The following is a 26,231-nucleotide window of genomic DNA, read 5'->3' as shown; positions in this document are numbered from 1 at the left end:
TGCAATAAGTATTTAAGGCAAAAAAAGAAAACGACTCGTTAAGTATTACGGGAACATTATCTCTTGAAAAAAAAATGAAATAAAAATTATAGACCTTCTGGATCAACATTTGTTTCAAGATAAAAACAACACATGGTATCAAACGTGATGTATCGAAAAATTATTGTTCTGTTCTGTTCAAATACATGTAACGAGCTAAACGCAACAGAGAAGATAACGCAGCAATAAATTTTACAATTTTTAATCAAAGAAAACAATAAGTTACAATAATACAAAAAATATGAAAGTTAAGTTTAACTTACAATTGTTTACGATACAAATTTAACAAAATTAATATTCTAAAGTTTGACTTATAGTTTGAAATTCAACTGTTCACAACTTAAATTTAATTAATGTTCAATGTCAACAGCAAAATAAATACAATTTGTCCAAAACACTTTCCACACAGAATTACAGAATTTAAACTAATATATTTTTTGTTACCTTTACGATATTACAAGTAAAATAGCAAACAGTAAGTATATTGACATAACACAATATTATAAATTAGCACACACCTTGAAGTACAAACATTTATTATATATATTCTATTAATGAACAATCTAGAATACTAAACTACTTAGAGAACAAATATTCTAGAATTAACATGAAAAGAACTTCTTGAAAGAGGATGAATGAATATGAAAAATTATATAAACATCAAATGAAAAAAATTATTAAAAATGATAGGGGCGTGGGTAGGTATTGAGCCCACAAAATTGACATTATTAGTTCTGCGTTCTAATTACTGAGCTATTCAGGAAATTTATACTTATTACATTCAAAATAAAGCCTTTATACATAACATACAATAAATATAAAAAAATATATAAAGATAAAAAACGACACATAGTTTTACACATATAGTAACGGTACCTCTGACTCACATGCTGTGTGTAAAAAGATATAGTATATATAGTTATTATAATTAGTACTCAACGGTGATTTATTTATGTTTTTGCCAATAAATTATTTGACTTTGACTTTGACTATGTTTGTTGGACATCAATGCTCTTTCAGACCGTACACTTCAAAAATTCCCGTTTTCAATCTTAGTGTTATTTTTCCATTTTTAACGATTCAACTTGTAAAGCAACCCTCTTATCAGTAATCCAACGTTATACATGTCATCATTAAAGTCTGTTTTATTTTTACAAATGACAGGCTTTGTCAAAATACAGATGCTTTTGTCGATCTGAAAAAAGGTACCAAAGAACGTCTACATGTATTATTTACTTGTTAATATAAATTATAAAAGGACGTACTTTTCTTCAAAAAGGTCATAAATCTTGAAAATTGATATAAAAAAAATACTCGTCATTTATTAACATCGTACTTTCAAAGTGAATTGGTCTACAATATACACATTTTCCATTAATATTTCAAAAATAAATCATTTCTTATCAAATTTGTCTTGAAAATAGATTTGATAAAGTTATTTGTGGATTTGTATGGGCATATATATGATGAATATTAATATTTGGTTTTAGAACCATTAATAATCCGCTATTTAAAAACATGTACAATGTACTTTGCGGTTTTTTATGATACTGAATACTATCAACACAATTATTTGTGGACTTACAGACCTTCTTTAATGAACCATTTATTTCTTGAAATACTTGCATATGAATGGGAAATTACTTTTAACAATTCTTCTATTAACGTGTAAACAGATCTTTTAAATGTAACTTTGTCATCTCATTATGAATTGAAAACAAGTTATACCTGTTGTGTCATCTGCGTTTGAATGAGGATGTCATCTTCTGAAATCGCTTTCAAAACTAAGCTGTTGTCATGTAGAAGGTCTTCAAATTTGACGATATGATAGACTATGGCAATTAACTGTTTTACTTGTAGCTTCTTTTTACGTTGAATATACGATAGCGACTGAAAGGTTTTGATGTCTTCTTTTCTTGATATGGAAATGTACTTGTGTAATCCGACTATCGACCGAGAAATATCTGAAGTATGCATATAGATGAACGAATATATTCTAATATCACGCCGAACTAATAAAGTAGGGGTACTGCTGAATAACGTTTTTCGTTTTAAATAAATATTACCCTAAACAAGACATCTTGTAACCAGTTAAACCTGACTAATGCACGAGCTTTTTAGTCCAGTTTCGTGTCAATGTCTTCTATATGACAAAAAGCGAAAATCGGACTCTCTAAGAATGCCAAACGTCAAATATTGATAATGTTGCAGACTTGGTTTAATTGAGCCTGATCTTGGACAGTAGTGGTATAAGCAAGGTTCTGTGCACGTCATTTGAAGCATAGGGTTAAGCAGTGTTAATCATTAAAAAAAAGAAATGGTAAAATTTTTAATAGAAACACCCGCAGATGTTTTATACGGCAGTGAGCACGGAACTTTCAATGTGTCACGTTCGTCTCATTCCATGATTTTTCAAGCGGCATATTTTCCCGGAATAAAATAATGCTTGAGATCTGAATTCTTGAAAAGGAGTCAGAGGTTATTCAGCCTCAATAACAAAGATCGTCCGTCAAAAGAGATGTGTGAAGTTGGGCCGAAAAATTCACAAAAATTATGAGATATAAAACTTTTCTGAAAATGATTTTTCTGAAATGTAAGGATACTTTTTAAAACTTTCTGAGTTTACATTTTTTCTGCATGTTGTAAGACTGCTGCTATGATGCTAACTTCACAAAAACAATGAAATAAAACTTTTCTGAAATTATTTTTTTACTGTTTATGTATCTTAGAGACGACAAGATGTTATGTGATGTACAAACATCTTATAAAATGCTGCTTTGAATTTTTTTCACATTTTTTTTTACAATTTTAAAGTTCAGTGCGCTAGGCCACAAAAACCACAAAAATGATAGGATTGTATTTTGTCTGTTTATATGATATTCAATACAAAGTATGCCCTTAACACTTCATTAAAAGCCGTTTAAATTGTTAGGCCGCTACAGTAGGTCGCTAACTTCACACATCTTGTCAAAAGAATATTTTAAAGGAGACAACATCCTGAAGAAGATTATACAGTTTTGAACCTAGAGAAAGGTTAAGACAGTTTTTTCTATAAAAATTGCTTGTACTTATTTAGACGTTTTGAACAATATTACAAAGAGAATGAAATAGTATGGTACATACAATTTATTCATTTTATTTGGGTAATGATAGGTCTCTTTTAGACTTTAAGTTACCACTCCTTATAACTGGCATACCTCTGTGTTCAAGTTTGGTCGTTTTTAAGCAGTAAAGAACATTTACTAAATAGAAATAAAGGTATCCCGAAATTGCAAAATTGAAAAAATTGCGAACTCTGTTATGGACGGTATAGGTAAATGGCAGACACAAAAGTGCCATTTCATGAACAACGGGGCGTTTGCTCCCAAAGTAAAAGAATGCATATGTCTTCGAGAAAACATTGAACGGTTCTTGATAAAATGCAATTTAAAAGGGACCATAGGTTAGGATGCCAGCGTATTACAGAGCGACGCTGTAATTAATAAAGCAGACCACAAATCTAATTAGAAATACCGACTAAGAGCAAATAGAATAAACTAAACATAATAATTATGTTGTGACGAAAGATCTTAAGGACATAAGAAATGACATTTTTGACTGCATGTACGGAGCGACACCACACGACACAATCAAGTCACATTTTGTTTTTTTACGGGTATAATCTTATTCAAAGCCAAGAGATACGTACGGAAATAAAGCTTTTTTTTATTTTTATTTCCTATTGTCAAAATATAGATAGGTAAACCCAAAGATGTACTTGCGCTTATAAGAATGCCTTTCACTAAAAGGAAATTTAATTTTTTACCGCAGAAAGATTGCCTTTGGTAGTTTGTCGTTTGTTTAAAATTGAACCGCGGGTAATTTTGAGCTTCACTTTGGAAGAAAAATGTTGAGGTATTGTCATTACCCACTTGTCGGCGTTGGTTAACCTTTTTTCGTTAACATCTTTGTTTACCCTGTTCGGTATCGTTTTTGTTCATGGTCAATAACTTCATTACAAACAAAGCAATAACATATGGATGTGACTTGATGAGCTTTACCTGTCAAACCGGTTTCTGTGACATGTTATAAGGAATACGTTGCACTTCAACTCGCAGAAATTACCAGAGCCACTAACTTCAAACTTTATGTTCTAGTTTTCTATCAACATAATTTTTATATCTCATGGAAAACTTATCCTATTATTAGTTTTTGCAAAGTTATGTCCCGTTTTTATTACATTTGTTTAATTAGAATACATTTCTAAATATCCAATAAACATAAAAGTCATTTTTTTTTTTGCTTAATATATCCCTTTTTATCTAGTTATATTTTTGTTATGTGCAAAAGAACAACAACAAAACGTTTATAATTTCAACTAAAATCAAGGTTGAACTTTAAGATACCACCTATGCCCCATGTATCCGACGCAATTCATCATATATCAGTGAAGCTGAAATTTCTAAATAACCCGACTTTCGGTATAAGCCCTTGTTACAATATTCAAGTCTATTTACTTACATAACTAGTTTAATTTCGGGAGCCTGAAAAATGCTCAGATGTCAGAAGCTTCCGGATTTTAGAAGTTTTAGAACTCAGAAGGCACTGTATAGGAGAAACATTTTAAAAGGTATTTCGAGATAGCAAATATGGGCCACAAACTGCGGTCACGTTCCCGAGTTCCTCTGTATATAAACCGTGATTTCATTTACGAATAATTTAAGATTTTTTTAAAAAACGTTTTTTTTTTACACTATTTGCTTTAATTTACCTTCACAAGATCGTGTTTGCTCCGCAATGTTAGGGTTGAATTTCTGCAAAAAAAACATGAAAAAAAAGACATTAAAAAGATGAATAAGATATAAAATCAATTTAATTATCATTTGATGTAAATATGCCCAGTTTTTTTCTTTTTCTTTATTTACATTCAATGAATGTAATATATTACACTTAAGTGACAAAATGTGTTAAGCTTAAGAATTTTGGAATGGAATGAAATATAATGGTGAAAGGTTTGATAAAAATCATCTTCAGATTCCGATATAACATTTGACAATGTATGTTAATAAATTCTTTTAATGTATTCAATGATAACTCATTTTACGGAGTTCCAATAACCATTATAACTAAAGACGGAATGTAAAATAATTGCTCAATATAACCTTCAAATAAAGATTAGTTTAAAAGCATTTGAAATAAAAGACGAATTTCGATAATTGCATACATAACAATGTATGTTTTGCTAACAGACATAAATAGCAAACGATGTTAGCTACAAAGATTTTAAAGATTGTATATCAAGTTTAAACGAATCCTTTCGAATTGCTAATACGATACATTTATTTCATGGTTAATATTTTAAGTATATAGCCGCCATGAATACAAATTATATTAAAGCTGCATGCTACCAGATGAGCGAAAATATTTCAATATAATCAAACCTGAGAAAAATGTACTAAGATTTTAGGAAAAGTAAAAATATTCAAGATTCAAGTAATAATTTACATGTTATGTGCGATTAATGACTGATTTTTCAGTATTTATAACTATATTTCTACTGCGTTACTAACGCAGTAAGGGCTATTTTTGCATATTTTGTCCTCTTTTTCGTAATTTACGTGGGTGGTAAGTGCCATTGATAATGTGTAAATTGCTTCCTTTTGGTTATTTCACTAAATAATACTTTTAAACATACATTTTCAAAATTTTCATGAAAATTAGCATGAATCTGGAGGCGTGCTGCTTTAAAGTCACGATCGTTCAATACAACGATCCAGTTAAATAACTGCTCATGTGTACCATTCCTTGTTTAGGTATAAGATATCGACCCAGTACGATGTCTATCTGTTAAGATAATGCCTTGTCACGGATTTCATGTGAGACCGAGAGCGCGTTGTCGATTTTCTAGGACGATACCCAACTTGCACCCGGTCAAACTATTGGCTTAAGCTATAGCAGACGATAACGATTCATGTGTCATTCTATCCGAAGTACTTGATGTAATGCAGAAAGATAATTTTAGCACGGAGCTCATACAGTAAACGCTTGTTTTTGAACATTCTGCTTTAATGAAAAACAAATTTGATCTAGCTCTGATTGTCAAACCAGTTCGCCGCTGTGGGTTTGAATACCCCAAGGGACTTTTGATTAATTCATTAGAGGAAGCCATCCAGTAAGCTTACGGAACGTTTGTCATTATACTCCGGTGACTGTTCGTGCCTGAAATAATGCACCTGAGGTCTTCCTCGCCACCTCGTCATATGACCTTTACAGCGACGTAAAACCCAACCAAAATCTCTGTTCTTCTTTAAAACTAATAACTAAAATGCTGAATGTGCAATTTGACTAAATTAAGTACTTGACATGTACCGTTATTATGTAGCATTCATTATAATAAAGCCCTAGCATTGGAGTTTTGCGGGGGGGGGGGGGTCAACAATGCTTTCACTACTTGGCACAATTAAGTAATAAACGTTGGCAGACTGTTAATTACTTTCATGGAAAAATAATATAGGAAGGCTGAAATAAGTTAAAATTCATCTTAAGTTTTTGATAAAAAGAATGTTTTGGAAATAATCAAACTTTTTGTTTTCATTTATTTTTTATTACTTTAACTTTTTGCTTTGTGTTTATGAACACAAGTCTAACTCTTCACATGTTTTACATGAACGGGTTCGACTGTCGTTTTGATGCGAAAAAAATCAACCACTCAGGCCTACGGACTTCGTGATTAATTTCTGCGCATCAAAACTCCAAACCGGTTTAAATAGCCGATGAACACCGCTTAAACTTTAGTGGCAACTTGCAAATCATTTAAAACGCCCAAACAGATCTATATCAGTATAATGAATTATCATTTACACTTTATCATATAGTACCTTTTTAAGACTGTTTGATATTATTTTCAAATTAAAAAAAAATCAGTAGTATTGCAACTCAGAAATATTTACTATTTACCTTTTGTCCAATAATAGCTGATAATGTGTACATAAACGGATTTAAAGCTGAATTAATAGGTAACACTAGAACAGCTGTCCAGGCATAAACTTCGCTAGGAATGGCGAAGCCACGAATTGCCAGTATACCTGAAACAATGAAATTTAAACTATTTATAACAGGGCCTCTGTAATCTAAATGAAAATACTTTATTTACATTGATTCAGAATAGACAACGTTCGCTAGCAAAGTACGGACACTGCAATCATATAAATAAATAATTATAGTACACTTATTAACTTACCCATTATACCAATTGGGAACCAGCAGAGAAAGTCGGTGGCAACAATAAGAAGTAAATTCCTTGCAACTTTCAAGTCATTATCTCTTGAAACCTTTTTTACTTGAACAGATGCGTGTTGCTTCATTTCTATATAAATCATCAACTGACCAATGGCTATTAAGACAAACATTACTAGGTTGAGCCCAATGAATATGGAAATAGAGTATAACCAGCCAGGGGGTCTTTCATCTGTTAACGGTAAGGCAAGGCAAACAGCTGTTTTGCTGTAAAATTTTCCTTTAAAATAGTCTTTGTAGATTTCTGGCAGAAAAGCAATCGTAAGTGCAAAAATCCAACAGGCAGCTGAAACATATGTTGCTGACAATGTACTGAATCGGACTTGTCCAAATGGAAACCTGACGACCAATATTCTATCTAACGTTATGAGACACATGAATAGGACGCTAGCTTCTGACGATGTGGTGGACAAGATTCCAGCAAACTTACACCATGCACTGTTTCGCCAATATTCGTCTACTTCTACATATCTATACAATCAAATAGATGCAAACATGTACACGAATAAACATATTGAGAATTTATGACTATCTTATAAATAAGTATTTGTAAGATATTCTATTGGAATAGACTCATTTGCTACTTCGGTTCAAATACATTAATAGAGAAATATGTTTTATACCTATTCCGGAAAACCTGATCAGCGATGGCAATTGTTAACATGTATATTCCCATCAGCAGGTCAGCAGCAGCCAGATTTGTTACAAATATCCCGTAGCCTAGTTTAAGCCTTTTACCATCATGAAAAAGTCGGTAGACTATAGAAAATACGTTTCCAGATAATGCTAATAATCCAAAAATCCAAAGAAGAACGCGCAATACAGCTCTGCGCATTAAGTCTTCACATGAGGAAAACTCATCTTTGTATGGAAAACAGCTGCTTTCCTCTACATAAGTAGGCCTTAAGCAACAAAATTTATACGCTGGAGTCTTTAACATCACCACACCATTCACTCCAGCAAAGAGGCCTTTACCGAAATCTATAATCGGATTGTTGTTGATAATAATAGTGCTTGCATAAAGTCCAGCAAAGCTGAAATCTTGAATTTCTTGAATTTCGTTATTTGAAATATCTAATACTGAGAGATTTAATCCTTCAAATGTATTTTTCTCCAAGGCAACAATGCCTGCTGCATTCAAATTTAATGTTTTTATTTGTAGTCCTCTAAATGCGCCGGGTGCTAATCTTAAATATCGTTGATTGCCTTTAAGAATGAATTGTCTTAGATGTTTTAATTTTAAGAAGGAATTTCTGTGCAATACTCTCAAAAAATTATAGCTTAAATCAAGTGTAACAAGATTTTCGAAATAAATAAAGGATTCGAAGTCGACCTCTTCCAAATTAGACAAAGATAGATTTAAAAACACTAGAAATGGGGAAGATATTGCAGTTTTCAAGACATATTTGCCTAGATGTATGGTATTACTGACATCTAATATTCTTGTTGATACTCCAATTTCGATTTTCGTAACTGATTTGTCAGCTCCTGAACAATTTACGACTGCAATGTTACAAACACAACCGCGTGGACATTGTACTTCACAATATTTTTCATCATCACTATATGGGCAATGTTTGATGCCGTCGCAAACTTGTACATTTGGAATACAAACTCGACTCATGCGACACCGATAGTTTCCCTTACAATCATATGATGACTCTGTTAAATAATCAAAGTTAAGAATTAAGTTGTGTTTGACAACGTTTGATATTTATATTGTTTAGACCTCAGCAAATGTGAAGAAATCCACATTACGAATTGTAGAATAAACGTACGTTTCAGCCTTAAAAACACGATACACCAAAGTATTATCAATATGTAATCTTCGACATTATTCAATTTTTCAAATTAAGTCACCATGTTTGAAGATAATGATCTATAGAATTATTTCCTATTTTCATCCAAAACATCATAACATTTGATTATGATTATAAGCTATCAAATTTAAATTTTAAGATTAAATTTGGATAAAGATACGTGTCTTATAGACTTATTTTCTTTTTTCATGACACATTTCATCATTCTAATTTTTTTTTATATCGAGTTTTACCCTATTTAACAGTTTCGCTGATATAGACGTGTTTTGACGGCCTCAAACAGTGATAAAAATCCTATTTAGGCCCCAAACACTGTTTTTCGTTTGAGAAATTTGTTTACCACTTTGTGACCACTTTTTCGGCGCCGCCCCCATCTAAATGTTACATCAGGGGGTTGCCAGAAGGGGGATGTGCCCCCTTCTGTTTAAAGGGTTTGAAGGGGGCGATAGCCTCCCTCTTCGCCAAGAAAATTTTGGACATGTGACAGGCTAAAAATGGCCTCAGGTCGATCTTAGGGTAAAGCCTTTAACACTTTCTCAATTCATTGAGAAATTGCAACACTTTAAAAGTCAGTTTTGATGGAAAAAACAATGCAAAATATTAATTTTTGGCAGTTTTGAGACGTCCCCCCGTTGCCATGGTAGTAGGAAATTTACGATTGAGCATGCTGTTACAGAGGCTACGGTCTAGTCAACATTTGTGCCAAATTTCATCAGTATTGAAGCATTTATCATAGTTTCATAGCAGTTTGAACTAGGTACAGGAGGCTTTTCAATTAAAACGGCCATTTTTCGCAATATGCTCATGGAGTAAAAGGTTAATCTCATAATGTATTAATTCTGTTCTATATTTGTATCATTCATTTGTTCTGAGATTTTTTAAGGGACTTTTATATTGATTAAATATAATAAAGCATTTGAATGTGACGATAAATTCTGAGTAAGATATATAAACAAATAAAAGCTATGTCTTACTTTTGCAGAGTCCTGGAAATAAAGTCGATCCTAGGTTGGTAATCATATTTTTATGTCTAATTTTTATTGTTGTTATATTCGTATCTTCATAAATTGACAAACTGATGTTCATTTGTTCGTCATAAAGAAGTTTATACCATTTAATGTCGTCGGCATATTTGTTAGGATATGCATATAAACTGTCTTCTAAAAACCTGTCTACTCCATCAGATATTCGAATGACTGATGTTGGTGCACCTGATGTACTTTCTAAAATTCGAGAAAGTGAATTTGCAAAAGGGATCCACGTTAGAATGGGCGAAATTGCGCTGTTAGAGTTAATATCAAGAATTGCTGTTTTCCCAATTTTCTCCATATCTATCAACGTTTTTACTGTGCTGTTCGATGTATACAACACATTTCCTAATCTTGTAACCATAAATAGTATATGAAGTTGGCCGATAAGGAATGCTTCTGAAGTTGAAATAATTATGTATCGCCTCTCGTTTTCATTGCAATCTTAAAAAGGCAAAACATATACTAGTAATCAGGTTCGCTTCAATATTATTTGCAAAACTTATCAAAGTAGTTTTGAAGAGCAAATTGATATTATAAGCATTTGCAAACCCATTAAATATCAAAGAGATATGTTAAGCAATATAAAGATATCACCGTCATCACGTTGTTAACGTGCATATATGAAAAATGCATAATAAACATATTTAAATTGCAATTACACAGTTTTGTATAATACTAATTTTCATATAATATTGGTCAAACGCCGATTTCACTTAATATAATGAGATTAATTTTTTCAACATTAAGGAAGAATTCAAGTAGTATTTAACTACTCAGTATATAAAAAGAAGTAAGGAAATTTATAATCCATTGCATTCGGACAACGAAATGTACCAATTGATGCCGAAACGAAACGTCGAGATTAAATAATTGCCAGTTTAATTTTCAACACCACACTAAAATGACGAATCGGTTTGAACTATTTGATCATTAAAAATTGCAAATTGACTTAGTGACCTAATGACACTAAATGTTTACCCACCACAGTTGTGCTCATCTGATCCGTCGCCGCAATCAATTCGACCGTTACAAACGTACTTAAGTGGCACACAGTAACTCAACGGGCATTTAAAGTAATTGTCTGGGCAAGAGAAATGTTCTACAAACAAAAACATTCATTTTACAATGGTAAACAATGCCTTTTGTATCTGGCTAAGATATCAAACAAATAATTTAAATATTACAATTTCAATATAAAATGTTTAAGGTCCGAATTGAGTTTTATCACAATCATCCGATAAAAACAGATTGATATGCGCATCATAAAGCAGGATGTCACGTAATGAATTCTGAAATTATTTTAAACATCGTCAGGGCAATGACATCAAACAAAACAAGAAAAGTTCGGTTAAGAACCTTAAATTAAATCATTTTAGGAATCTTTCCAATAAGATAACGCAAGTTCAGTTTCTCATTTTTACCTTAAACTAGCTCAGAGGATTGTATCTGAGGCTTTTTCCTCTTTCGGTAAAGTAAGAAAGCCACAATCAAACGATTGTGACACTGACAGTATGATATCAACCCTAACCATTTTTAAAGAAACAAACCGCAATGTTGTAGATGGTTAAAAGATCTGCAGCCAATTATTTTATCACCAGGATCTTTTTCATACAAACACTTCTTACTGGCGTCTACAGCTTTAACACCTTTACGGCATGGTATCTTCTTTCTTTTCAAGTCGGCATCTTCAATTTATCGAACAAGTGTATACGCAAAATTGTTACTTCAGTATTGATTTGGGAACGATAAATGCATTTTCATATACAAGAATACGATTTCTAAAAAGCGTCAATATATTTTGCTTTGTTGAACTACAATTCACTATTTCAAAACGACAGAAAAATTCCTACCATAATCTAATAATGTATTCTAGATTTTAAATATATAAATCCTAACCGTCTTGTTAGAGAAATTATAATATTTTCCATGCTATGAAACATATATATTGTATGAACTTTACTGTATCATAAAAAGTAGGCCTTTTTGAGTGTTTTAAATATTTTTCATATAATTCTATTATCATATCCATTTCATGAAATTTTATTTTAAATGATTGAAATATTACCTTTCTTACAAACAACAGATCCAATCGATAATCTGTTTTCGGGATGTTTAAAACTGCTCCCTATTAGTAGAGAAAAGATATGTGTTCTGTCTCGTATTGTTTGTGTCACAGAAAAAGAAGCATCAACTGATCTGAAAATGTTAAATGAACACGCGTTGAATAGTTCCAGTACATAAAATAAGGTATATTAACAAGTCGTCTTTGGGTCAATTAGGAAATAGTATTTTTTTTTTTAAAAAAGGGATAAGTGATAATTATATGGATAGACAATATGGTGCTAGTAAACAACAATCTGTAAAAGACTACCTGTCATCGGCGTTCTAATTCATAGAAAATCAACTGTCCTTTTTAGTATGATTTAATTACAAGTAATCATTGAACAGCACTACCATAAAGTTTTAAAGCCTGATGTTATAAATAAACAATTTGATACTGTTTAGATGGAAATTTACGCGTCACAAAAAATTGTGATTGTCAAAAAGGTTTGCATGCGGAAATATTTGCGAAAATATGATTTCTTGAATTTAATACTGTTATTGTTTTGCTACATGATAAATTAAGCAGGTACATGTTAAGAAAATGTCGCTATTATCATTTTATTTAGTTGTTTAATACCTTTATAACTTATAACATTAATACCACCTCCTTGGTCGAGGGGTTAGAGTCGATGACTTCCAATCCAATTACCTCTCTGGCGTGGGTTCGATCCCCGGGAGGTGCGTTAGTAGTTTAGCGCGGAGGAAGGTAGTCTAGTACATAACTGGTGTAACTCTCCAGGAAACTACCCGCCTATATGACTCAAATACTGTTGGGAAAAGGCGTAAAATGAAACAAACAAACAAACTTATATAATTGTTTGAAACATACATTGTTTGTTGAAAAAGGACCTGATCACACATTTTTTGTCATAGTGTGAACATTCTTTTGTTACATGTATTTTGTTATTAACACATGTATTGTTTCATTAAAACATTTTGTGTTTTCAATTGATAGGAGAAAGTTCGCCTAAAAAGAAATAACTTTTGCGTGATGAAACATTTGCGAATAATTTCAATTCGCAAAAATCGCAAATATTTTCAAGTCTCAAAATAAACCACTTATACAGTATATGGTTAGTTCCTTTTAGACTGAAATAATGTTTGTTTCTAGCAACTAAGATATTTGCATATGAACATTGACCTTCAAATGATAGAATGATGCCCCAGTTTCAGAAAAATCATGCGCTACTTCGGTTAAGATGGCGGCATGTAGTCTACAAATTTACTAGATTTATTAGCTATTTAGGACCTTTGAGGAGATAAAAAATGTTTGAATACGAAGAAAATGTTTTGGACTTTAAACTTCTAGAAGCATGTGAAGATAAATTGAACAATGAAATGGAAATAAACATGAATATTTGATATTCTGTTTCAATACAGTTATCTATTGAAAGTGAAATACTGTAAATTTAGTGCGTTTTTAACTAAGAAAAAAAAATCGTGGAAAGTGCCCGCCAAAAAGTTACGTTATCTTTTTTGAAAAATATACTCCGAGTGTTTTGGTGTTCTTTCTCTTTTGTATCATAGTCAAACATAAAAACACGTTCCCTGTTGTCACAATTTTAAACCCCGGGAAAAGGTTACCAATGAACGAGCATCTGAATATGATATTTCTGCCGCTTTCCCTTTCTCTGCCGTCACAATATGTAAACCCCAGCAAAAATGAGCCAATCAACGGGCATGATCTGGAGTGCGGGTAACTGATACCTGCACTCCAGTTACCGCACTGTGCATGTATATGTATACGATTTAACTCTGACACTTTTTCAACAGAAAGGTCCCCAAACTATGATACAATTAATAGTTCAGCTCTTAAAGTGTCAATTCAAGCAGAAGTATACTCAGCTCTAAATGCAACAGTCTCAATAGTGACAGGAATTGTTGACGACTTGCAATTACAAATAAATACCCTTCAACAGGAAAACGACGATCTCAAAGCAACGAACCTAGCCTTTACCCGAACTGACGTACTTGAACTGAGAGCCGACGCTGCAGAACAATACAGTCGTCTTGATAATCTGCGTATCATCGGAGCATCAGAAAATAAAGATGAAAACACCGACCAAATCATACTTGACATGAGCTCAAGCATTGGTACTGATTTAAGCTTAGATGAAATAGCTTTGTCACATCGTTTCGGTTAACCTCGATCTTCTTTCTCGGAAAACCTCGCAATTTCTTAGTAAAGTTCACCTCTCGTCATTCAAACGACACAATTCTGAAGAAGCGAGCTCTTATTAAGACTAAAGACCACCCAGAAACCTTTGTTAATGAAGATTTAACTTAAACTAGATCGGAACTTTTGTATGAAGCAGGAGAACTTGTAGAAAATAATAATAAAGAAATGACGTCCTTCTAACAGCGCCATAACATACACCTCATACAACCAGCCCAGGACTCGCGTGCTCGCAATAAAAAGATGATTTTCGTTGCAAGCCATTATGTCACGTGTAGAGCAAAAGCTCAATTGAATACCTGTGCATTGAAAAACATATATTATTTTTTTTTAAATGGAAATAGTTGGATTTGAACCTGTACCTGTATACTTGATAAACCGGCGCGCTACCACTACATTACAATATGACACTTCAAGTAGTATGGCAAATCAGTATTACAATATATTCATACACACATGACTTACCTTTTCTGAAGTGTACTGAACCATGTTATGTTTACAACGGTTCCGAAATAAATAAACTTCAACAGTATGTATTTGTATTTTTTATATTTATATTGCTGACCTACTAAATAAACTATCAATATTTGTTACCATTATAGTTTTGTAAAAGTAAAACAATTAATGTCTTTTAAACACATCAGTATCATATTAAAATATACATAAAGCCTGTTAGAATATTGCTATTATCGTATGAAAGAAATAACAGTTACTGTTTTTATAGAGTTATTATATCATATTAAGATGTTTACAAGATTTCTCAGGTTCTTACTTTTTGCCACGTTACTTCGCTGTTCTTCTTTCTTTTTATTAATCTAAGATTGAAAATAAATTGCGATGTGATATACCATCTTAAATAGATTCGCAATGTTTGAGATTATATTTATCTTCTTAGAAATCAGGATCATATATTTTTAAAGTAAATTAGCCATTAATAACCCATTAGAAATACGTATAAAGAATTTTCACAAATAAGGTAAAGCTTTACTCATCAATGTACATGTATGTATATTTGTGTATGTGTACATATGTATATGCATATGTATATGTGTGTATATATGTTAGCTTTATGTATGTATGCTTGAGCGTGCGTGCTTGCGTTCATGCGTGCGTGTGTGTGCGTGCATGTACATACTTTTGTGTGATTTTTTTTGCACTGTGTATGTATTCTTGCTTGTAAAACTTAAATGTTAAATGAAATAGAATTGAGATAACGCCAACAATACAATGAAATACAGTTTAGAAAACTCAAACAATACACATGCCGTATATTTGAGAATAGCTTACATGCAAATATAAGCATATGTATATTACTGGCAATTTTCCTTTGAATTCGCAATATTTTTGTGACTTTATTCAAGAAATAATTTCCTTGAAATAATTATTTTAAAACAAAGGAGTACATTTTGCAAATTGTCCCTATTTACTTTTCCTCTTGTGTTAGGAATGATATTTAACAAGAATTTAAACATGTTTTTATCTCTTATCATATATTTCTATCAAACTATTGAAGTACAATATGTGTCCAATAACTGTAGGTTACTTTTTAATAAGCTAAGGTAACTGTTTTCTTTTGTAAATAATATATATAGTACAATATCATAAATTATTGAAGTTACCATTAATTGATTGATCCTTTTAAAAATCACGAGCTACGCGTACAGTACGCACATTTTTCATCTTAACCTATGATGTTAATGCGCATTTTCTTCCTTTATATAGTTAATTTATCTTTAAGTTTTCATTTATGAGGTCATGCTTTCTTTACTTTCTGTTTTCGTGCACTTTATCTCCATTTATGTTCACTTTTCGTTTTCTCCTAGAATATTGTAAATGGAATGCATTGGATTCCAATTTCTCCTAGAATATTGTAAATGGAATGCATTGGATTCCAATGATAAATTTCTTCGTCATGATAGTGATAGCGCGCTTTTTGTTGTTTAAAACGTCAAAAAAATCTAAATGTTCAGGCACCACTATCATGCACTCATACTCCTGTACATGGAAATCTCCCATATTAGTGAATATGCTGGCTCCTCTACACATTGCTTTAAACATTATTCAATCATTCTCGCTGTCTCTTCACTTAAGAAATTAAGTTAAAACAATATAAAATATCCATTCAGACGGATCGATCCATGTTATGTTTGCTACATTTGAAACGTATTTTTTTATTCATATTATTATGATCGCTATACTCACCAAAATGGTATGCATTCAATTGCTGCATATTGTTCTTTATTTATTTGGAATCCTGGAATTATCCGAATTCTGGTCCATCATCAAGAAATTCTTCAACTGCATCATTGTTCACTACGTCGTATATGTCTTTGGATAAATAAGTCTAATGCCGTTAAGTTCTTGTTTATCTGTACAACAATAATTATTATAATGTCCAAAGCCTGCTTGGCAAAATAGATATTTTTACCCCTGAATTTAGTATGTTTGATTTTCTTGCGTTTTCAGTGTTTCCAATTCTGATATATCTATACCATATTTTCATTCTTAAGAAAGAAATGACAGGATTGATAAAAGTCATGGTGGTGTTTCTGTATACATTAGGTATTAACTATTTTACAAACGGCGGTGGTATCTTGAACCTAAATATATAGAATGTTTTTTGGTGGAGATTTTATTATTTCAATCTAAACGTATTCAGTTTGGTACTTTTTATCGACCTACTAAATGCAGATGCACGTTATACAATTTGCACATCGTACAACTCTTTTCGAACACTCTTAACTTGCAGTCAGCGAGTAATAACATCAGATGTTGGAATATCAGTTTTAACCAAAATATTTGCTATCACTGCCCTATTTTTTTGCTATTTTTTCCTTTTATATGCCTAAATCAGGATCTTTCAAGCGTTTTATATGGTTATATAATTGCGGTAACTACCACAATCTTAAACAAAGTATTATATAAACTAACTGGGATCAGTATATAAATACTGTCATAGATGAACAAGCAAATTCAGTAAGCAACAAAAATTCTCGAACTTTCAAAGCAGTACATACCTACAAGAACAATAATATTAAAAACCGACTGATGCAGTATGGATAACGACACAAATCAAACAGCTTTTTCTTAATCGCAAAAAATAAACCCAAAATCCTTTGCACTGGCACTCATTCAAAAAATTACGTAAAAAATCGCACGGCCAAACGTAACCACATCCAGAAACTTGCAGACTCTCTTACATCAGACAATACATTGCAGAGAGACTGGTCGAGACACATTGTATGGAAAAAAAATTGAACGCATTATTTTTTAAGTATATTTAAAACATTCAAGACTCAACTGTGAATCAATTAACCTTTCTTTACAACTCTTTCTTTAAGGCTCTAAGTGAAGGTCATGAGATACGGATTGTCTTTTTCGACATCAATAAGGCCTTTGGTAAAGTGTGGCACAATAATCTTCTGCTTAAACTAAAAGGTGCCAGTATTCATGGACCCCTCCTCGACTGGTTTTATATCCATATATGTATATTCATCTTTCAATAAGACGCCAATCTATTGTCCTTCCTGTATTTAAATCTGATTGGCCTATAATAAATAAGTTCCGCAAGGCTCGATTCTGGGCCTACTTCTTTTTTTAGTTTATATCAATGATATTGTTGTTGACTAAAGGTCCTCTGTAAATCTTTTTGCCGACCACACCAGTTTGTATTTGATCGTTGATCATCCAGTTACTGCAGCTGACATTCTTCTATCTGACATAAAAAAGATTTTTTCATTGGCTGACAAATGGTTAGTCAAGTTTAATCTTTCCAAATCTGAAACAATGTTCATCACACGTAAAACATCAAAACAATTTCATCCACCCCTCTTAATGCAAAAACAGACCATATCTTCAATGACATCTCACAAACACTTAGGCTTACACTTTTCTGACGATGGTTTACATATTTACATTAATAATGTTAAGGAGATGTTACAAAGAGGGCGTGGAAAAGTATACATATACTGCGAAAATTTAAATTTCAACTTGATAGAGAATCTTTAGAAATAATCTACCTATCCTACATCAGGCCAATTCTAGAATATGCCGATGTTGTTAACATCAATTGAACTCAAAGGTTGAAGTAGATATAAGCTTCTAGAATTGTATGTGGTGTTACTTAACTTGTATCTCTTCATAAGCTTCAACGACAGGTCCAATGGGAACCTCTTGACAGTAGAATAAGGAAACATAAATTGATTCTTCTTTATAAGATGAAAAAATTGACTCTCTCCTGTCTACCTATCAACTATTGTCTTTCAATTGTGAAACCTCATGTTATAATTTTAGAAATTCGGGCGATATACAAGGCATTCACGCAAGAACATCTCTATACTATAACGCTTTTCTTCCTTCAGCTCTCAGAGAATGGTATGAACTACCAATTGATGTAAAAAATGGTCCTACATTATATGCTTTCAAGTTTTTTCTGAATAGAAACATACAATAATGTCCAAAATAATTCTATACAGGTGTCAGAAAATGGTAAATATACCCTGCACGTCTTCAAACAGAAGGCAAGTCTCTAAAACACCATATATACAGAAAGAAATATTGTTAACAAACCTCTATGTCAGTGTGGATTGCTAGAAACTAACCATGATCATATTTTCTTTGAATGCAAACAATATAGTTCTATCAGACACAGCCCTTTCCAAACTCTTTCTGCCTACTGTAATGTCACTCTCCACCCAGTAGTTAACAGTGATACAAGCTTAATTGACGATATCAATATCAGTATATTTCAGGATGTTCAAATTTTACCCAAGATAGCAAACAATTTTCATAGTCATTGCTACATGGCTCCTCAAATTTAGTCACGGAATAGGTCCTCCTCTTTTCTTCTACTTATCAAATTACGTTTCTTTGATTGTGTATCTCAAATTATAAAATTCTGAAACTTTATACATTTATAAACACGACAATATTTGCGTCTTATTTATTAAGTCCCTATTCCGACATCTTTCAGATAGAAACTTCAGTCTACTCAATGCCCTTTTTTGTTTTTGTTTTTTAGGTCGCTTATTTGACTCAGTGACGAATCTTCTTTATTTTATTTTTTCAATCTACTAGTATAAACAATTACTTTTCTACCTAGAATTCAATATTTCAACAATTTACTAAACAACCCGTCATATTTATGGTAATTTATCCTATGTCAGGAAAAAACCTTAATAAGCATTTTATGCTTTCGGATCTGATCCTATTTCAGCATTGTATTGTATTATTTCACTATTGTATGTAAATCTTGTATGAGCAAAATGTTCGAAATACAATATGTTTAAACTAAATGATAGAGTGACAATCGATTTAAAACTAGCAGAAAATGCTTTTTTGAAAAGCCGAAAATATCTGCCTGCAATGCAAGTAGGGTTTACTTATATATTTATTAATTTATTTAAGATCTGGCAAAAATGCATGACAAGTGTGATTTGTTTTTACAGTCCTCGTTAGTAATATAAAGATATTTTGTTTTCTTAACGGTTAATCACGAGAGAGGGACAGCACAGGGTGAATGCAAGCAACAATGCAAATGAAATTAAACCTTTGTATGCACACCTATTTAAAGAAAGAGTTATTTTTTGACTTTTTTGGTTAATCGATGTGGAAGCTACTTCTTATGTTAATCAATTTTAAAACAAATTGCTTTTTTCGTCATTTATGTTCCAATTAAAGGAATAATTTTGAATGCCTTGAACGAAATTTATGAATTTTGTTTAATTTTATTTTTGTACATAATTTTTAAACATGTCACTTTAATCTCTTATCATTTTTATTAAGTCATAAACAAATGCATGTGCTAATCATTATAGAAAACTTGTTCGGACATTCTCATTTGTGTAAGTAGTGTTATTTTTAAGGACAACCCAAGTTTTGCAAGCATGTTCTGATGACAATGGGGGAAAGGAGATCAAACGCAAAAACAAAAACAAACAAAAACTTAAAATCAAATACTATGTTTTTTTAACCTTGAAAATGGACCCTTCCCGTTATTTAATGACCTTACCACGCGTAAAATAATGACAACGTTGAAAACTGATTTCAACTATAGACAGGCCATTCTTAAACATTTATTAATGATCAAAACAAATAATGCCAAAAATGCCTATATATGGTCAAATACTTGGAACAGTAATAATTCTGCATTTCACTCAGATTTTTAAGTGATGAATATTTATATATTTTATTCAAATTGACCAGGAGCTAATAAGAAATTGCCAATCCATCGGCAATAACTGATAACGGACAATTATATAGTTTATATAGTGAACTATAAATTACTTTGCATGCAGAATATGTATATTTAAGTTCTTTCCGCTATTTAAGGGAGTCGCATGGTAGTTCTAAAGGTAAGTGCCTTCTACTGTAATTAATGTTAAAAAGATATCACACTTATAACTTAACAATTTACAACAGCCGTGTAATATTTCAACCTTACAGACATTTGAACCGTGCGTTCGTATTAGAATACATTTTTTTGTATTTCGTTTATAAATTGTTCAGTAGTAAGATGCAAGGAGGTTGGTGTAGCAGACGTTAAATATATACTGATAGCAGATAAGAAACTTTATCCCGTATGATTAAATAGAAATGTTTGTCAATAAGCGCACAACTTTTATTCTATAAAGCATACCTTAAGTCTATATTGAGGCAATGTAAAATTATCGTTTTTAAAGCGTGGAAAGATATAAATTTATCACTGGATTTAGATCGATTTATTTATGCACACTATATTGAGCATATAACCGTCCTAAACGCAATGATGAGAGACTATTTCTTAAAACCATGGCTAGCTTCATATATTCTAATGAATTTCAAGAGTTGATTATACTTGTTCGTAAAATGACCATTAATTATCACGAGGAAACCTTAGTTTAAAAAGATGCTTCCTCTGTAAATGGCTCGAGTGGCATGTCGGACTCCAATCACATAGACCCATTTGCCTTTAACTTTTGTAAAACAGTTCCCTCTTCAACATACAGATTAACTTGCCTTTCTCGCCGAAGTAGTTCGCATCGGCACAGGCTTTGCCATGCTTTGATTGGGAAATCAGTTTTAGGACAACTGTGAGCAATTCTGTTGCTTCCATAAGCGTTTCTCTACTACAAACAGACGTTTAACTCAAGTTTAACTTATCCTAAGAATGACCTTAATTAGATAAAAAATAAAACTACTCATCATTTCTCAACGATTTTTTAAATCAAAATTTAATGTTAGATTGGCCCATTTGTCAACTTTTTAATTTGACCAAAATTTAGTTATCAACCTTGAAAAAATGACCAATTGTGGTCAATTTTCAACACACGTTGTCAAAATTAAATGTTAAACCAGCTTTAGCGGTAATTATACCCCGTCGCAAAATGTGTGGGGGGGCTATTATGGATTCGCTTTGTCGCGTCGGTCTGTCGGTCCGTCCGTCTCCATTATCGTGTCCGCTCTTTAAATTCTATTTAATTGTAGGATTTTCTTCCAACTTTGCTCAAATGTCCACCTCAACAAGGGAATGTGCAGAATCCATGTTTCCCATGTGTCAGCTCAAGGTCAAGGTCACAATTGAAGGTCAAATATCAAACAATCAAATATATGACAGTATTTCGTGACCGCTCTGTAAGTCATACACTAATTGAAAAGTTTTTATTCAATCTTGGCTCAATGTTTACCTCAACAAGGCCTTTTTACCGGTTTAAGGTCAAGGTCACACTTGAAGGTAAAAAATTGACTAAGAAAATATTCTTAAATTTTAAAATGCATTTGAATATTTCTTAAAAATTGGAAAAGGTATTTGATTGAAACTTTTTATATATACATAAACGAGTAAGATGTGCAGGTCAAGTTTTATAACTAAAAAAGTAGAGGGATAACTTTGTATTGTGTTGTATTTTGACAAAGTTAAGTCCATTTTTAAGTCTTTAAATTTATATACTATAATATTTCTTAAACCCTTTTAGGCTTATTAAATGTTTCTTCAAATAGAACAGATATTCACTTGAAACTATATAATATATAAAGGGTCACAAACAAGCTCAGTTTTCCACTCTTAATTACATTTTGAAATAATTAAGCTATTTCACTGCTTTGTTTGTTTTATTACATTGGGAAAATGAAAAGTTATTTGTAACTGTTTCGAACATGATTTGACAATATATATTTATAATATTACCTGTACAATTTGTCTTCTTTTCATTAGAGATAATTTCTTTTAATGTATATGTATTTGTGCCACTAAAGTTATTCCCTTAACTACCTTTCCAAGTCGTCTACTGTCAAGGACATTGGTGGGGGTATGAGTCGCATTCAGCGATAGTTCTAGTTAATTCTGATAGGATAAATGATGTATGAGAATATTAAAAATGTTTTCTGTCAAGAAACATTTTCTTACCTATCTGTTTTATTTTCGAATACATCAATATCTAAACTGAGCACGTATTCTAACTCTTTAAATTCGACAGACTGGTTATCCAACCTCATAACTTTGATTCTGTCTCTGTGTGGAAGTTCTATAAACTAAACATATATGAAGTCATTAAAATGAGTGTATATAGTTATTGGAGAAATAAATATAATGTGAAATTATATAAAAATCTGGAAAATTGTGATCAAGCACCAATCAGAACACTTTTACATGACAATTGCAGACTCGGTTTGATTGAGTCTGTACATGATGATGAGGAATAATGAAAAGGTGCAACATCCCTGACGCCCTTTTTTTCCCATTTAAAGGGGTATTATTTTAACCTTATTAAAAAAAATATAGATAAAAAAGAAAAGAAAGCCCACATACAAATTTTTGAAAACCAGAAATATCAAAATTTAAAAACATGGGCCTTATTTTTAAAAAAATTTAAAAAAATTAAATTTGTTTCCCATGTTTTAATTTAAATTACCCAAAGAAAACTTAAACTCATTATTGAAAATACCAACCTTCTGAGTACATTTAAAGTTATCATTTAACGCTGTCTCAACACCTGGTGTTGTAATTTTGAACTCTTTATCGGAAGCTTGTTTCCAGTCAGAGTTCAGGTAAATCATTGTTATTGATAAAGACCCTGTGGCTTGTAGGAAGTCAAAGCCACAATAAATGTATATTTCATTATCTACAATTTCAAACAAAAGATCATTGATTAACAAGAAAACGAAACAATTACGATAGAAAAATAATAAAATCCTCCTTTGCTTAATTTCTACCCTGTATGATTTTTCTACAGCATTAAAAAGATTTATTATTGTCAGTATTCGTTATCAAATATCTAAGCTATAACTTTCAAACTGTTTATTAAATCAAATATGCATAAAATGATTTGTAATTGGAAAGTATATATTTTATAAGTAATCTGAAATTGTTTTGTATCAAAATCGTAATGTAAATTTTGCCTTCTATAAGATACGTCTTATTTTCAGTGAAACCGTCTTCCCATAACTCTTCACACGTCGAGTATTTCCGCTGACACGACCTTTCATCAGAGCCATCTTCACAATCCTCATACATATCACAAACACGAGAGTTTGGAATACAAGTATTGTCACCACATTTGAAGTTGCCCCATCGACAAGAAGCTACATATTTGTAAACCTTTTTATCACATAAACCGCGGCGCAGGAGTGTAATAAAGCCATTTAATAAAAACGATATTACATTAGTGTAATACCACTTTGAAGTCATTTGCGCTATATAGAAACATAGCGCTAAAGCGCGCTAATGTTAGCGTTACACTATAGGCGCGTCGTTGAAAAATTACTCGTTTTTACAGTTTATTGTTCTTATTTTAGATTATGTGATAAACAGAATATTATATTCGTGTAGATTCAATACTAAATTTATTGAACTCGTTGAATAAAAACGATTTTCTTCAATATTGGCCAGAGGCTCGCATAATATGATTTTATTCAACTCGTTCAATAAATTTAGTATTAAACCTACACTCATTCAATATCCTCTATTTATTATTGCTTCACGTCTTTCCTATAACTACAAATATACATGTATAACATTTACGTCAGTTTAAAGCATATAAAAGCTGTGTTTTTAAAAAGAAACATGTCAAAGAAAAATAATAATAGCTTACGGTATTAAACCGTTTACAAAATGTTTCTTTTTTTAATCAAATATGTAGGATGATTACACGAATTAGTTTGCCTTGTAACTTACTGCAATTGATTTCGTCACGTCCATCAAAGCAATCATTTTTGCCATCAAACTCTCAAATTTAATACTTTGACCTTTTTTTGAAAACAAATTTTTCGTTTTGCTTTCCCGGGAAAATTCATAAATTATTTAAAAGGGGGGGGCAAATTCAAGAAGAAATTTTCTGACGTTGCAAAAGAAAAACAAAAAAATAATTAAAAACTTCGTGAACATCTGAAATTCAATATTTTACTATTATAGATGACCAATTGTATATACATCTATTTATAATTATAAAGTAAGAATGGCTCTTATATTATATCATTGATAAGGGTTAATGGTATCAGTATATTTCGTGTGTGTTTGTTTTTGAACTGTTGATTTGGTGATTGAGAAGACTAATGTCCTGAATATGTGTGTTTAACTCTGACTTCGCCTTATGAAATGGTTGCTAGCGTTTCGAATTTCAAATTCTATCACAACGACAAGTTAAGCTATCAGAACCTTAAACCAAACAAAAAATGGTTTAAAACAGAGAAATAATTTACTGAAAACATTTATTTTCGATAATTTTAAGACGGATTAAGGGAAGCCATAAATGCAAAAAGCAACGTGACATGTACTTATTGTCAATATAATATGAATAATATTGTGTCAATATAATATGTATTATATGAAGCTTAATTTTACCGAAAAAACTCTTTCTTCGTTTTCTGCAGTCTTTAATAAATCCACACTTGACGCATGAATACACTCACCATTTTGGGCATCAAATTTTCGTTTTTTTTGCAACACCAGTTTCATAAAAAAAATGATAGTTTTTTTTATAGCTAAAAAGGTTAAAGGGGGAGAAAATAATTTCGCGCAACGGCAACTTTAGAAACTGAATGATATTGTAAATCTTTTACTTTTGAAAAAAAAATCTTGACAAGAGAAAAACAAAACAAACACTTTAAGCTATTATTTGACATAAGTTAAAAACACCAATATATTTAAAGATTTTTTTTTCAATTTGTAAAGCAGTACGAACTTGTTTAAGTTTCCGAGTTAAGATCAGCGTTGCAGAATAAAAACATATTAATTAATAACATTGCCATCGATCAATTAAATTAACTTTATTATACCCCACCATACAATGTGTGTGTGTGGGGGGGGCTATAATGGATTCGCGTCGGTTTGTTGGTCCGTCCGTCCGTCCGTCTCCATTTTCGTGTCTGCTCTATAAATCCTATACCAATTTAAGGATTTTCTTCAAACTTGGCTCAAATGTTCACCTCAACAAGAGGATGTGCAGAACCCATGTTGATCATGTGTCAGTTCAAGGTCAAGGTCACAATTGAAGGTTAAATATCAAACAATCAAATATTAGACAGTATATCGTGTCCGCTCTGTTAGTCCTACACTAATTGAAGGATTTTCTTCAAACTTGGCTCAAATGTTCATCTCAACAAGGGAATGTGTAGAACTCATGTTGCTCATGTGTCAGTTCAAGGTCAATGTCACAATTGAAGGCCAAATATCAAACAATCAAATATTATAAAGTATGTAATTTCCGCTCTGTAAGTCCTACACTAATTGAAAGATTTTCTTCAATATTGGCTCAAATGTTCATCTCAACAAGGTAATGTGCAGAACCATTGTCACCCTTTTGCCGCCTTAAG

The 26,231-nt window shown here is 31.7% G+C and overlaps 1 protein-coding gene across 1 annotated transcript; it reads right to left on the bottom strand.

Moving 5' to 3' along the window:
• Positions 1–282: 282 nt before the first annotated feature.
• LOC132740610 (G-protein coupled receptor GRL101-like) lies at positions 283–24,635 on the bottom strand. Its single transcript, XM_060728554.1, has 12 exons — positions 23,370–24,635; positions 22,828–22,952; positions 12,231–12,361; positions 11,713–11,850; positions 11,148–11,264; positions 10,109–10,606; positions 7,938–8,976; positions 7,259–7,785; positions 6,976–7,103; positions 4,790–4,832; positions 1,768–2,003; positions 283–1,234 (listed from the first exon to the last, which is right to left on the bottom strand). The coding sequence occupies exons 1-12, from the start codon at positions 23,475–23,477 to the stop codon at positions 1,112–1,114; spliced, it is 3,213 nt and encodes a 1,070-aa protein (XP_060584537.1). The 5' UTR covers positions 23,478–24,635; the 3' UTR covers positions 283–1,111.
• Between the last annotated feature and the right edge of the window lie 1,596 nt (positions 24,636–26,231).

Source organism: Ruditapes philippinarum, unplaced genomic scaffold (assembly GCF_026571515.1).
Source record: "Ruditapes philippinarum isolate M1 unplaced genomic scaffold, ASM2657151v2 ctg3999_1_1_1_1, whole genome shotgun sequence".
Classification (NCBI taxonomy): Eukaryota; Metazoa; Mollusca; class Bivalvia; order Venerida; family Veneridae; genus Ruditapes; species Ruditapes philippinarum.
The sequence above is the reverse complement of the archived record's forward strand: the minus strand, read 5'-3'. Positions and strand labels throughout refer to the sequence as shown.

What these genes read in the sequence shown, in the direction of transcription:
- LOC132740610 (XM_060728554.1), bottom strand. Translation starts at nt 23,477, where the DNA reads ATGATTTACCTGAACTCTGACTGGAAACAAGCTTCCGATAAAGAGTTC. An exon ending in TTCGAAAATAAAACAGATAG is followed by an intron (nt 12,362 to 22,827) that starts GTAAGAAAATGT and finishes TAACATTTTCAG; the next exon opens with ATCAGTTGATGCTTCTTTTT. An exon ending in TAACCATCTACAACATTGCG is followed by an intron (nt 11,265 to 11,712) that starts GTTTGTTTCTTT and finishes TTTTGTTTGTAG; the next exon opens with AACATTTCTCTTGCCCAGAC.